The sequence below is a fragment of the Cucumis sativus genome, chromosome 4 (assembly GCF_000004075.3).
Source record: "Cucumis sativus cultivar 9930 chromosome 4, Cucumber_9930_V3, whole genome shotgun sequence".
NCBI lineage: Eukaryota > Viridiplantae > Streptophyta > Magnoliopsida > Cucurbitales > Cucurbitaceae > Cucumis > Cucumis sativus.
In genome coordinates, this window is record NC_026658.2 from 10,130,754 (window position 1) to 10,146,389 (window position 15,636).

At 33.6% G+C, this 15,636-nt stretch overlaps 1 protein-coding gene across 1 annotated transcript; it reads left to right on the forward strand.

Annotated features, from left to right (window-relative positions):
• Positions 1-7,721: 7,721 nt before the first annotated feature.
• LOC101203338 (oligopeptide transporter 4) lies at positions 7,722-15,306 on the forward strand. The gene is made up of 6 exons (XM_004147495.3): positions 7,722-8,583; positions 9,879-9,976; positions 11,466-12,029; positions 12,623-12,875; positions 14,033-14,215; positions 14,542-15,306. Exons 1-6 carry the CDS (start codon positions 8,080-8,082, stop codon positions 15,154-15,156), a joined length of 2,217 nt encoding a protein of 738 aa, XP_004147543.1. The 5' UTR covers positions 7,722-8,079; the 3' UTR covers positions 15,157-15,306.
• The last annotated feature ends 330 nt before the right edge of the window (positions 15,307-15,636 follow it).

Genomic DNA, 15,636 nt, shown 5'->3' on the forward strand with positions numbered 1-15,636 from the left:
TCTGCAAGGTATTTTGGGCAGTTTCTTAACCAGTGCCCGTTTTGGCCACAATGGTAACACTTACCTTTTTCTGCAGCTTTCTTACCCTTGTTCTGTTTGGGAGTCTTTCCCTTTCCCTTCTTTTTTATTTGAGCATTAGGTTTTGAGGGTCCAGCTTTGGTTTTAGAGGACGATCCTCTTATAAATTTTCTTTTTGTGGTAGCAACATTTGCTTCCACTTGTTTTCCTTTACCCATAGTTAGGTTTTGGAATCGCTGGAGTTCATTCAGAAGGGTTGTCAAGTTAAATTCTATCTTGTTCAAAGACGCATTCGTTTGGAATGGAATGAAGCTCTTCGGAAGAGACTCTAAGATAAAACTAACTTGATTAACCTCTTCGATGGGACCACCATTCACTTCAGCGATGTTGAAGTGCATCATCATGTCCAGAACATGTTCTCTAACAGAGGTCCCTTCCTTCATACGCTTAGTGTAAATGTATTTGACTGCCTCGTGTCTTAAGGACCATTCTGGTTGCCCAAACATTCCCCTTAATGAATCCATAATCTCTTTAGCCGTGGCTAAGGATTCATGTTTCTTTGCCAATACATCAGACATGCTGGCAAGAATGTAAACACGGGCTTTTTCATTAGCTTTTATCCATCGATCATATGCATCCCGACTAGTTCGGTTAGCATTAGAGGCAGGGTTTTGAGGACATTCCTCAGTTAAGACAAATCTTAAATCGTCAACCACTAGTATTGTGTTAAGATTTGATTTCCAAGCCGCATAATTATCGCCATTAAGTTTTTCGGAAGCTAAAAGTTGAACTATTGAGCTATTCATGCTGAAAAACAAACATATTCTTTTTAAGAAAAAACTATAATCATAAAAAATATCCAATCTAATTTAGCAATTACTAATAATGTACCCTTTCATTATTTGTATTTTGCAACAATATTTCAAAGGTTTAGAACAACCTTCTCCGAAGGGTAGTTGATTATTCCTCCTTTGAACCAAGACAATCTTGACTAGATGCTATCTCAAGAATAACTCTTTATTCTTTATAGCACTTAGTTATCGCTACTTTAGTCAAGAATATACTAACAACTTAGTAATTCTTGTAAGTGTTACCCACCATTTTCAGATTTTATAGATTAGAATCATTTATGAAAACTAATCTAAGAAATCCTATCCAGTTTTGGAGTTCGCGGTGTTCCGAATCCTATAATACAACCCTCCGAAGGGAACGTCGCTCCAGGGCAGACAAGCAGGCATATTATAGAAATCTCACGGTGCGAACCTAATGGAAGAGACCGTGGGATGTGCTGCCACAAATCCCTCACCCACTTACTATGAACTACTTCCCCTATTCACCTTGATTTTGATCCATGCAAACACTCTCCGAAGGGAGGCCGCTCCTATGCACGGCACAAAGCCCTGCATGGACCTCACGGTGTGAACTCTTAGGGACACTAGAGCTAAAATACATTATTTTTCTCTAGTTGAAGTGTTCTAAAAGAAAAAAATAGGGTAATCCAAACTTCAAGATTTATATTTAGGCTAACTTAAACAAATCTTAAGTCTAGATAAAACATCCAAGTATAACCATTATACAGGATTTTAACCTATGATGTCTAGGTGAAAAACCATTTTTATTACCTCACACCTCTCACGAATGCTCATAAAACTAGGTTAACTAGGCTCAAGAACTGATTACGATCTCCAGGTAGGAGGTGTTCCGTAAACCGTCAACTTAAGAACCTCCAACCTTAGTCATCTTATCTGACTTGTTGACAAGATTGAACCAGGTGAGCCTTTTGTAACCAGTTTTACAAGATATCGACCTATTTCTATGAAAAATGGAAGATATGTTTAACCTAAGTGAGCATGCATTTAATCTTTGTTATTGATTTTAAAAGTCTAATTTATTTTATAACACTTATAAAAACTTTTAAACTTAATCAATCATTTTATCAATATATAATAAAAACAATCAATTAATATGGATTTTAATTTATTTAACTTTAATTAAATCATATTTAATTAAATTAAATCAAACAATAATTAATTAATTTGATTAAATCATATTTAATCAAGAATAACTTAATTAATTAAATAATTAATTAATCATATTAATTAATTTCCATATTAATCAATTAACATGCATACAATACAATATAACCTTTATATCATACATTTTAATGCATGAACATGTTAACCTATGGTGGGATTTTAAATCTATATGACATTCAAAATGCACATACAAATTTAAAGTAATTTAATCATACATCACATGCATAAATAAAAAAAACACCCTAAAATGGACTGATTTTTGGCTCCTAAATTAAGCTAAGTGCTAAATTATTACATAATTAATTTGGTGTAGTACAGAACCACTCCCAAAAATTTCGAACCGGCTAAAAAACCAACCGAAACCGCTTGAACCGGCCCAAAAACCAAATTTATTGGCTTGAACCGGCCCAGGCGCACACGGGTCGTGCGAAGGCAGGCGCGCGGGCGAAGGCGGGCGCGCGGGCGCATGCGGCGCGCGCACGCATGGCGCGCACGCGGGCACAGGCGGGCGCGCGGGCGCATGCAGGCGCAGGCAGGCGCGCGCGGGCGCGAGGAGGGCGCGCGGGCGCAGGAGGGCGCGCGGGCATGCGGGCGCGTGCGGGTCGCGAAGCGGGTCAAAACCGGGTTTTCGGGTCTGTGACCTTCTTTTCTTCATTTTTTTCAATTCTCTCACCCGGTTGAACCAATTACAGCCTAGCTTCAACTCTAATGACTTTTTTTATTTTTTAAAAAATTACAAACACTTTGCAACAATAAAAATAAGCCATTAACAAGGCTAATTACAATAATTAGAACAAAAACACTTAATCTAGAGCCAAAATCATAATATATCCATTTTAGTTCAAACCAAAATTTATCTAATAAATATGAACCCACCACATGCAATTGGGTAAAAATGAAGCATGCTCTGATACCACATGATAGAACTAAGTCATGCACAGCGGAAAAAGAATCGAATTTCTACCCTAATTGCCACAATTAACATGTAACCATAAACTAATCAAATTAGGGTTTTAAGAAGTATTACCTTTGAAGCTTTCAAAAGGTTTGATGTCTTCTTACCAATTCTACCCGAGACCACCACTAGTACTCAACTGCTATCCTCTAGACAAAGAACCGGGTTGTGGGACCCAATTTTGGTGTAGAAAGTAATGGATATAAAATGAGATTGGAAGCTTTCTTTTTTCTTTTGTTGAGATTATGAAAATGATAAAAGAGGCAAAAGTCCTTCAACATTTGAAAACATCTCTATTTATAGCCTAATTACATGCAAAAATGCATGCAATTCAATTGCCAAATCTCAACACCTAATATTCCACTAACAATTAGTGGAACTTAGTGGGCTAGGTGTCTATATCTCATATAGCCACATATCCCACTAAGAGTTAGTGGGATTATCCAACAAAATGTTGGATTTTCCCACTAACTTAGTCCAAGGGTAAAATGGTCATTAGATTTTTCTAGTCAAAAGTCAAACTTTGACTTTTCTAAGTCAAAAGTCAATATTTTGACTTTTTACCATTTTGTCCGTCTTGACTAATTCCAACCTCCCGAGCATGAATCCGCATTCATTTTTCCAAAATTCAAATCACATTTGAATATAAGGCCGGTCAAAGTTTGACTTTTCAAAGTCAAAAGTCAACATTTTGACTTTTTACTATTTTTGACCAATTCCGAGCTTCTTAGTATGAATCCGCATTCATACTTATAGTATGTAAAACATAAAGCTCTATTTCTAATTAGAAGACCGACGATTATATCACTGTATATGTCGGTTTTCCTTTCTTCTCCCTATTCGAACAATTCGACTTATTTCATCACACTGTTCTAAGTTTAATCCATATGAGCTAGCAGAGGAACCTAATGGACCTATAGATCATGGGCTCCAACGATTCAAGATTAACTAGCTAAACTCTTTTAAACCGAGTTAATCAACATTCGTTAACTAACGGGTCATTCCACTAAAGTCCCGTAGTTGCACTCCCCTCACTATAGATATATTTGTGTCCATTTGATAAAACCATAATCAGTAAGTTAATCCTTCACAGGTTGCTCGTAACCTTGGCTGGGTCAAAATACCGTTTTACCCCCAAGATTACATCTTGCTCCTTAAGTCCCACTAATCCACTATTGAACAATTGGTTTAAGGTTCAACCTATAAACTTAATCCCTCTCGGGCCAATGAGAGGGTGGGGCCCCTTGTTCAAGACTTGGATTCAGTGCTTAAGAGAGCAACCTATCTACTAACCCTAAAGCGGGTAGGAGTGAATTCCATCTTGTACCCTATGTTCCCAGCTATCCACCCGATCTTACCCCTGAAATGGGAGGCTTATTGGGCCAACGCTGATGAGCTGCCCTCACCTATGCAGATCTAAGGATAATCTCGTATGAACAGGAGTTCATAGTTAACTCAGGATTAAGACTAAGTTACCTAGGTCATCAATAATTGAGATAGTCAGTTTTAAACAGTAAACGGTGTTATAACGTAAAAATGACTAATTCATGGTTCAGTCTTATGTAAACATTTTACATAGGATGCCCCCACTTTCATGTCTCTACATGAACGATTAGGATCACCTCGTTTGTACTACAAAGTGGGCCGCATCCATAGTTTCTCTAAATAAGGCGCCCAACCTTTATTTCATATACTATAGACTATTTAGGCTATATACTCGAACTTGATCCACGTTTATGTTTACACATAAAGTTCAAGTTTATTAAAAAATAGCCTTGGAACTTGATTTATTGGATTTAAGATTATAATATTTAATTTCTCAATAACAACTTTATTGAACAAAATATGATTTACAAACTACGAGTTTTAGGACAAAAAATTCCAACAAACTCAATTCAAACTCAAAAAGTAGATGGACTCAAGTCTAATAAGACAAATGGGCCAAAGTCTAAGTACAAGCTCAACAAGTGGATGAACTCAAGCCCAAACCCACCAAGCAAATGGATCAAAGCCCCACCTAAAGTCCATGAAACTTCCATTAACATTTTATTGTGTTCTACAAGATCGAAGTTCAAATATACTTGCAACTAAACATTCTGAAAACTGAATACCAAAAAGTTATAAGTTCTTAAGCATCATATGAGTAAATACAAAATATTGTATTCACAATATTCATTAATATACAAAATTCAATTCAATGAATTACATTTATTCGAAATCTCATATGAACACAAGTGCATTAAAAGACCATTGCAGCTACTTTGTTTTCATTCCATGAACTGTGATTATAAGTTCTCTCTTCTACCTCTTTCATTTTGTCAAAAGATGATGAAAAATTGTAACACTTGAGTTCAGTTTTATTCTCAACTTTAATTCAACTGGTATAGAAAACACGTCAGTCTAATGCACGTGAAATCTCATAATTTTAACTTACAATTATAAAATACATTAAATTTTTATCATGTAATAAGTGTTATATAGTTTTTTTAGTTTGTGTTTTCATAATATATGGTATTTTCATAGATAAATATATAATGTAAAAAAAGCTAAATTATAAAATAAATATATACATTTTATGAATTTTGACACTGGAATATAAATAATGCAACATTTTTTTCATTATAACGCTTTCTCATATATTTACCTCCAACGCAGACACTCTCATACATAAAGGAATGAATTTTATTTCAAATTCTTTTGATGAATGTTAGATATCTCTAAAGGAACGTTGCAATTGTTTTAAATTTATTTATGTCATAAATAGATATTATCTAAATATTGTTTTCATAAAAATAAACATTATGCCTTATATTCAAATTGTAAAATATATATTTTACTTATAAATTATCTAACAAAATAAATGTATACAATAACTTTAAGAAAATTGTCCAAATAGTAAAATGAACAAAAATAAATAAATAAATAAACATAGTAATGATTGGTAATTGATGTGTAAACTTCATACTTTATCACTAAATTCACCAATTTCATGAAGTTACGCGTTTATGTGGTTCCTGTCTTGTTCATAATCAATATCTACAAGATAGTTTTTCGAACGTACAAACGATAGAAATATTTGTGAAAGATACTAACTTGAAAATTGCTTTACTGATTACATAGAAGTATGGAAAATATAAACTACGCAACAGTATTCATTGAATATACATCACATGAAAATATATATGTAAAACTATAATTACTTCAGGTCTTTCTTTGGAAGAATGCCCATTAGCCCTACTTTGATTTGCTTCCATAGCCTCCCAGCAAGTGATGCATTTGATATCATCCCCCTTTGTTTTGTTCTTCGTTTTGAGGTCTCAATGTTTCCTTTTTGCCGACCTAAATATAGCGGTTGATTAGTTAAAATATATGCATTTCATCTAATATTTATGTACTTTTTTACTTCAAGTTTGATAGAGCGGGAACAAACCTTCAACTTTTAGGAAGGAATCGATCGTGCAAATTATATATTGTTGAAATAAATTTAATTTTGACCTCAAATGTTTATACGAAGTTTAAACTTCAAGAAATAGTCACCTGTTTCATACCACATGATCTTCTTAGTTGATCCAATACTATTTTTGTAAATTTCATTCAGACGTTGGCGATAAAACGGCGAATTGATAAGATGGTTAGATAAAACACTGGGGCTGAAATGAGTGGCTTTGTTGAGATGACCAATCATAGCCTTAAACTCTTGATAGTCATATAGATTGCTATGACAATCTTTTGGAGCTCCTGATTGCTGTTCTTCCATGGAAATTGGTTGGTATCTCTTTTGGATATCTGTGAAGCTTTCCTAAAACTCTTCTTCAATGGAAGAAGTTACTTTGTTTTTTTTAGGATTTATTGATGATCCTTTTGACAACTCGTTTGGATTAAATATTTTGATTGTTTTCTCTATTTTGGAATTGTAAAACTTTTTGTTTTGTTTTTTTCCTATAGATGAATAAAAATTATATATATTTGTGGTTTGTTAATATCGTAAAAATGGAACTTAATTTTATTGGGAATTCATTTTTTTTCTTTGTTTTCAACGTCAATATATTAATCATGATTTGATATTTGACAAAACTACTCAAAATTGAAGAAAACAAAAACTATATTTTATAATAAGATGATGTACAATTTGTTCATTTCATTTCAATATTGAGAGGTTTGATAAATCTGAACTCATGATAGGACTATATTGTTTAGATAATTATTTAATAGTTGAGTCCAGATATGAACTATCATTTGAGAATTTTTTTATTTAAGTAAAATTTAATTTAGTATATTATCTATACTTAAATTGTAGGAAGCAAATATTTGAGTATTCTCAACCTCTGTAGTCTTGAGGTACACAAATATACAAATATACTAATAGAGTTGAGCTATTTAAAATTTGTTCAATTTAAGTTGTTATATTTTTAATAATTCTTAAATTTAATGCGTTAAAAAATACATTTTATTGAAAAATGTGAATATATTTTAAAATTGATAACAATTTTTTTTAATAAATCAGTGTAATTTAAAAAAAAAAAAAAAAAAAAGTCACGGGATAATAATGTAGTCTACAAGTGGGATATTTTTTGAATCTTTGAACTTGAAGAATTATGAATATTGGCTTCCTTCCTTCCTTCCTTCCTTCCTTCATTCATTCCATCCCCCTTTCTCAACTCCTATCCTATTCTCAACCTCTTTTTGTTCTCTATTCAATTCATTAATTGTTTGATACTTCTCTTATTTTGTGAGGCTTGAAATATCCATGAATCATACATGTTTATATATCATTTGAAGACATTCTTTAAATAACTTTAAAAATTGTAATATCATATATGAGGTTGAAGGAAAATGATAATACTTTATACCCATCTTATTTATAATTTTATATAACCATGTCTACGTTAGCTCAAACAAGTCAACATTCGAGTGCTAAATAAGTTAAAATCATTTATCAAGTTATGAACCCCAAGCTGCTTTTTCCCTAAATTAATTTCTATACAAATAAACCAACTCAGCCTCACTACTTGCCTTTACTCACACCCTTCATTTTCCTCCATATCTGATATCTCCCGCCATCGGTCGCCAATGGACCACCAACCGCCGCCGCCACTCTCCGGCAGCGATCCCGCTGCAGACGACGACGATATCTCTCCGATTGAACAAGTCCGGCTGACCGTGACCAACTCCGACGACCCGACGCTCCCGGTCTGGACCTTCCGGATGTGGACTCTCGGCCTTCTCTCATGCGCTCTTCTCTCATTTTTGAACCAATTTTTCTATTACCGAACCGAGCCTCTCATCATCACTCAGATTACGGTTCAAGTCGCCACTCTTCCGATTGGCCAGTTCATGGCGGCGGTTCTGCCAGCGTCCCGGTTCAGATTGCCTGGGTTCGGGTCGAGGCGGTTCTCGCTCAATCCGGGGCCGTTTAACATGAAGGAGCACGTTCTGATTTCGATATTCGCAAATGCCGGGACAGCCTTCGGTGGTGGCTCGGCTTACGCCGTCGGAATTGTGAATATTATTAAGGCGTTTTATGGTCGCAACATATCGTTTGTCGCCGCTTGGCTTCTCATCGTTACCACTCAGGTAATTTTACGCCCTAATCTTAATACCGTTTTGGTCTCCGTGCCGTACAACTCATTTTCAGACAGTGATACTTCTTCCGTTTCCCGTTCGCAATAATTTTTTAATTTTTTACCAAACTTTTATAAACTAATAATAATAATTTCAGTTTAAAAGTCCTTCAATTGTTAAAAAATGATTTTGTTTTAGTATTATCATTCCAGAATCCGAATCTAATTCTTTGATAACTACTGACTTTGAAAATGAGTGCTTAGCACTTTGTTCAATTTAAAGTGTCAAGGGATTTTTTTAGATTTTTACGATAATATAGAATCTTTAAATCCTTATTTATCTACATTATTCTACCAAACTTGAATTTTAAAAAAATATATAAACTAAACCTTTTGTCTGTGTTTTCTTCATACAATTCTTTGATATTTTATGATGAGAATTGTTTAAAAAAATTATATCAGACAATATTTTATTTCCTTGGTTTAAAAAGTTGAAAATATATAATGTAAAAAAGATATAAATATCAAAGAAAAAAGAGTAGAAGTTTTTATTTTAGTTTCGTCCAACAATGTGACTGAAAAGTCGTAAATTCTGGCCAAATTTTAAAAAAGATTCTTACCATTTTTTTAAAGGAAAGAGATATCAAAGAAGTATGGAATATGAGAATTAGAGTTTTGACTTTGACCTTAATAAAGACATTTGTGACTTTTCAAAATTTAGAATTTAGAGGGCTAATTTTTGTCAAATTTTCTGTATTTGAAAGAATATGGATATTTTTCCAAAGTTTACCGAGAAAAAAATTAATATTTATGTATTTTATTATTTTTTTTCCTAAAGGAGACTTATAATAATTAAAAATTGAGTGTATAAAAATATGAAAATTAAAATGGGATGAGTTTTCAAGTCCAATGATGAAAAGGATATTTTAATCCCATTTACTAATAATTAAGAAAAGGTGGACTCACTCTTGCTTCCTTTCTTTCTTATTGCGAATGATGAGGGCGGTGGGTGGAAGGGTATTTCTGTACTTTGGCATTTTAGAAAAAAATGTTTCTAAATTTGTTAGTACCAATAAATAATTTTATTTAATTTTAAATATGACTAGAAAGTGCAAGTGGGTATTTATTTTGGTTGGATTTCGCCTAATTTATAAATATCTTGATTGAAGTTCCTATACAAAAGATTTCTTTACTCTTCATTTACGGGGAAATGAATCACATTTCTATTTTAATTAATTCAAAGAGTCAATAGAGGCTTATCTTGAGGACTTTTGGTCGGGTCGGGTCTCGGGTTGGCCCAAATTACAGGTGTTGGGCTACGGTTGGGCTGGGCTTTTACGAAAATACGTGGTGGAGCCGGCCCATATGTGGTGGCCCAGTACGCTCGTTCAAGTCTCCCTCTTCCGGTGAGTAAACTATGTATATTACTTTTATTGCAATGGATGACTAGTTTAACAATAATAATTAAAGATATAACAACATTTAAAAAAATTGCAAATATAGTAAAACTATTAGACTTTTTTCGCTGATAGATTTCGTGTGCTATATCAGTGATAGACCAATATTTGCAACCTGGTCTGTCAGTGATAGACTTATATCATTGATAGAATTTGACAAATTTTGTTATATTTGCAATTTTTTTTAAAATTATGTTATATACTTAATTAGTTTGAATTTAATTGTTAAATTTGCAACTATCCCTACTTTTAAATACATGGTTTTTTTCACAAATAGAAGAAATCGAAAAAACTATTTACACGAAAAAAAACCATTAAAAGAAGAATTAATGTTTTTCTTAGTAAAAATTGATAAATAATTGAGATTGGGTTTGATAATTATTTTCTTACTATTGCTATATTTTTCACCATTTCTTATTCAAGATTTCACATTTCTCAAAATAGACATTTGAATTCTTACCTAATTTTCAAAAACGAAAACAAGTTATATAAGTACTTTTTTTATAGTTTTCAAATTTTGGTTCTAATTTTAAAAACACTAAGCTAAGTTTATAAACTTAATTTTTTTTTTTTTTTTTTAAATAACGAACTAGTTATTAAGGGAGGCTTGAATAATTATCATGTTAGCCAATTAAGTGAAATAAAATCTATTATAATAGGAAAAACAGAAAACTACGTCTATAGTTGTGAGTTTCAAACATACATGTTTAAAAGAAACACACACAAAGTTGTAAGACAACAAAACAAACTAAAGCAAAAGAAAATAAAGATTTGCCATATTAGTTTTCATGGTAGCTTACAGAAACATAATCATAAGGACTATAATAACAATCACTATACAGCTATGCCATACTAGTCATTGTGAAACTATGCTGTATTTTAAAACTCGTGTGCTAAATGAAAATCTAGTCCAAGTGACGTACAACAAAAATCGCCCTTAATTTCACAATGGTCTAATAATGTGTGTATGTCATGAGCCTAACTCAATTGTTAAAACACCATTTTCATTCCTTAAAATTGGGGGCTCAAATCTCCACCACATTCCAAATCGATATTTGTTTATTTTTTGTTCAAAACTAGAAGTACTATGTTTGATTGAGTATAATTCAACTGAAATACTCCATCATATCTCTAGATCTATATATACATGTTATATTATATTTCACAAGAATAAAAGGTAGTTGTTGGTTTTTGAGTAACTTAAGTTCATCATAGCATAACTAAGAGGACAAGGCTCATATTGTTATTACTATTCACCATTCGACAAGTTGATTGTTCGACTCCACTCCACATGTGCAGTTATTAGTTTAAAAGTCATTAGAAAAAAAATGGAATGATAAACAGTCTTTTTCTGAAGAATTTTAATAAAAATAATTCTCTTAAAAAACATTTTTTCTAAACTTTGGAGTAACTTCTATTCCAACTTTCTCCATAACAGGGCTTTGCATGAGAAAGAAGACTGTCGCATGTCAAGAGGAAAATTCTTCTTAATTGCATTAATTTGTAGCTTCTCATGGTATGTAATCCCAGGCTACCTATTCCCTACACTAACAAGCATCTCTTGGGTTTGTTGGGCCTTCCCCAACTCAGTGACGGCTCAACAACTTGGCTCAGGAATGAAAGGCCTTGGCCTTGGAGCCTTCACTCTTGACTGGTCTGCTGTCTCCTCCTTCTTGTTCAGCCCTCTCATCAGCCCTTTCTTCTCCATCGTCAATATCTTTGTGGGCTACACTTTGATCATCTACATTGCTGTCCCCATTGCTTACTGGGGCTTTAACCTCTACAATGCCTCCACCTTCCCAATTTTCTCCTCTAAATTGTTCACTGCTCAAGGTCAGCTTTATAACATCACTGCCATTGTTAATGACAAGTTTGAGCTTGATTTGGCCAAGTATGAGGAGCATGGGCAGATCCATTTGAGTATGTTTTTTGCTCTTACTTATGGCTTTGGCTTTGCCACTGTTGCTGCTACACTTACTCACGTTGGTTTCTTCTATGGAAGGTATGAATATCGAAGACTGAAGAATCTTCTCTATTGTCATTGAACTTGATTATGGAAGTTTCTAAGGATATTGTTAGTCGGTTTAGCAATCAAGTTTTTTTTTTTTTTTTTTTTTTTTAAGTTGAGATCCCATTTACTGTTTGGAATTAAAAGATCAGTTAACGGTTGGCTTGTTTTGCCTTTGCTCGAAATGAGAGTGACTTTAGAAGTATAACTTTATAATTTAAAATATGACACTTGTGTTTGGTTAGAAGTTCATGTCATAGTGAGTTAGATTGAATACATATGTGAATTATGAGTGTCCCTTTTTTAATGCCTCTTTGGTGTAAAACAATAACTGAGATGTATGCTATGTTGTGGACCACTATGTACTTGGATGAAAAGGGTTTTGCTCAAAATGGCATAGTGAAGTGAAGTATGGAGAGAAGAAAATAAGGGAAACGGGCAGAGGTATTTTAGTTTGTTTTTTTTTTCAAACCTTTTAGAGGGTGTTTGAGAAATGTGAACGCCATTGAGTAGATTGTTGTCTTTATGCAATTGAAACAAGGAATGTTAATTAGATGTTCAATGCTCTGCTTTTTCATTATGGATAGGGAGATCTACGAACGGTACCGTGCCTCATACAAAGGCAAAGAGGATATCCATACCAAGCTGATGAAGAGATATGAAGACATACCTTCCTGGTGGTTTTACTTGTTGCTTGTTTTGACAGTGTTGGTTTCTTTAATACTATGCATATTTTTGAAGCATCAAGTTCAACTTCCATGGTGGGGGCTTATCTTTGCTGCTGTTATGGCCTTTCTTTTCACTCTTCCCATCAGTATTATTACTGCCACAACAAATCAGGTTAGTTTGGAAAGAAAGAGTCTTTACATTTGTTCTCCTCTTGCATTCCTTCAATTGGAATCGTATTGTGCAACAACCACGTGAATTCTTTTCTTACCACTCTCGGTATCAGTGACTGGTCTTAACTTATTTATCTGCTAGTAAAATTGGTTCCTTCCTTAATCCTCGTTTGGTAGTAATTGGTTTGTTTTGTTTTGTTTCAGAGGAAATAGTCATTAGCAAACAATTTGGCTTTAAAAATAGAAAGCTAAGTTTTGAATAGTATTCTAATGGAAGGAGTTATTGCATTGTAACCTTTTTTTTCTTGTAAACAGGTGTATTTTGGTAACACTAATCATTTTTCACAATGTCTTAAAAAGCCCTCTTAGGCGCGTGCCTTGAGCACAAATCTAACACCTCAAAAAGCAAGGCTCACAAATAAGGTGAAGGCCAAGGCCAATATTTTATGTGAAGGCCAAGGCTTAAAGCTCACGGCTTTGGCGCTTTTTCATTATTTAAAAAAGTGGCAATAATTGAGATTTTTACTTCTTTCTTAGCTAAAAAATCAAATTTACTAAGTCTAATACAACATTTTTTGTGTTTAGGGTTTTTATTTTCTTTTTCCATATTTCTACTTCAACTATGCTTTCTCTTCTTAACGTAGCAGTTTTATATATAGTATACCCCACGATTTTTATTTTTTGGCGCCTTGAACTTTAAAAAACACTACTTTAAGAAAGATGTGAGGGGGAGGATTTGAACCTTTGATCTCTTGGTCAAGAATATACACCTTAGCTTGTGCAGTTTTGTCACAAGAACCGAAACAACAAGAATGATATTGATGAAATATGAAGAATAATTCACAGACCAAAATGTTTAACTTCCTCCTTCCCCCATCCCTCTATTTATAACTAAATACCATAACAACCTCAGTAGCTAACTATTAATATATCGGTAAGCACATTCCTATCACTATGCTCGCGTGGGCGATACTACCTTGTGATTATTTTGATTAGGGTTTTTGAAAAAGACTATTGAATTCATGCAATATCTTTATAAAAAATAATGAAAGTTTTCACCATTTACATTTGGTAGCTCCTCTGTTCTGCTTTACATTTTTCAACTGTCTTTGAATGTTAAAACATATTCTCATGTTTTGAACAATGGATCAAAAACAGACTCCTGGGCTGAACATCATTACGGAGTATGTGATGGGACTTATATATCCAGGAAGACCAATTGCTAATGTATGCTTTAAAACTTATGGCTACATGAGCATGGCTCAAGCTGTTTCTTTCCTCAGTGACTTCAAGCTTGGACATTATATGAAGATTCCTCCAAAATCAATGTTCCTAGTTCAGGTGCCATTTCCTTCCCTCATTCAACTTCTTTGAAAATGTTGTACTTTTTTCATTTCGGTTCTCGTGCTTACTAGTATCAAATTTCGATCTTCTATATGAAGTTGGAGAGTTTGACATCAGTATTAAATATCCATAATTATCTCCAACTTCTTTTATAAATGCATGTAAACCATAAAAAATGTCATTTGTTTAGTTTAATATAAATAGAGTGGTTTAAGTAGTTCTACTGTTTATGACGTCATAAGTTGGAATCCTCCTCTCCATATGTGGTGTTGTAAGAAAATTAAAAGCACTTATTTCTATTCTATTTCGAGTGTGTAATATAGTTCATAGGTACAATACTAGCTGGAACTATCAATCTTTGTGTGGCATGGTGGTTGCTAACTTCCATATCAAACATATGCCAAGTGGAGCTCCTTCCTCCCAACAGTCCATGGACGTGTCCCAGCGATCGTGTCTTCTTCGACGCATCAGTCATATGGGGACTGATCGGGCCAAAGCGGATATTCGGATCACATGGATTCTACGGTACCATGAACTGGTTCTTCCTTGGTGGCGCAATTGGGCCAATTCTAGTATGGCTACTCCACAGAGCCTTCCCAAAGCAATCTTGGATTCCTCTAATCAATCTCCCTGTGTTGCTTGGAGCGACGGCAATGATGCCCCCAGCGACACCAGTGAACTACAATGCCTGGATTCTGATAGGAACCATATTCAATTTTGTTATCTTTCGATACAGGAAGCAGTGGTGGCAGAGATATAATTACATTCTTTCAGCTGCATTAGATGGTGGGTTGGCTTTCATGGCTGTGTTGTTGTACTTTTCAGTTGGGATGGAAGAGAGGAGTGTTGAGTGGTGGGGAACTGCCGGTGAGCATTGTGATTTGGCTGCTTGTCCTACTGCCAAAGGTGTGGTGGTTGATAGTTGCCCAGTTAGGTAAACAGATTTGATGATTTAAGTAATAAACATTCATAATTTGTTAGCGTTGAAGACTCTTTGGTGTAGATTTTATTGTAAAGATTGTGAAGATTGAAGCACTGATTACATACAAACCTTACTATTCTCAAAATATATCTTAGTTTTTTTGTAATTATCCCCATTTTGCTGGGAGCAATTGCAATTATGACATTGACATCGGCGGTGAACTAAGTGATTTTTTAAAAATTAAAATATTTTACAAATATAGTAAAATATAATCATAGTAAAAATTAGATAAATAACAATAAGTTTCGAGTTAGAAAGTTGAAAAAATCTAGTATCACCTCAACACAAATTATAGTGTGATTCATTAATAAAATGTTATTATTATAATTTTTAATAATCGTTATGAATTATTTTATTAATTTTATCTTAATAACCTAAATCTAATAAACTAATTATCTTACAAACATTGAATCGTACATAAATTAACATCTAGATA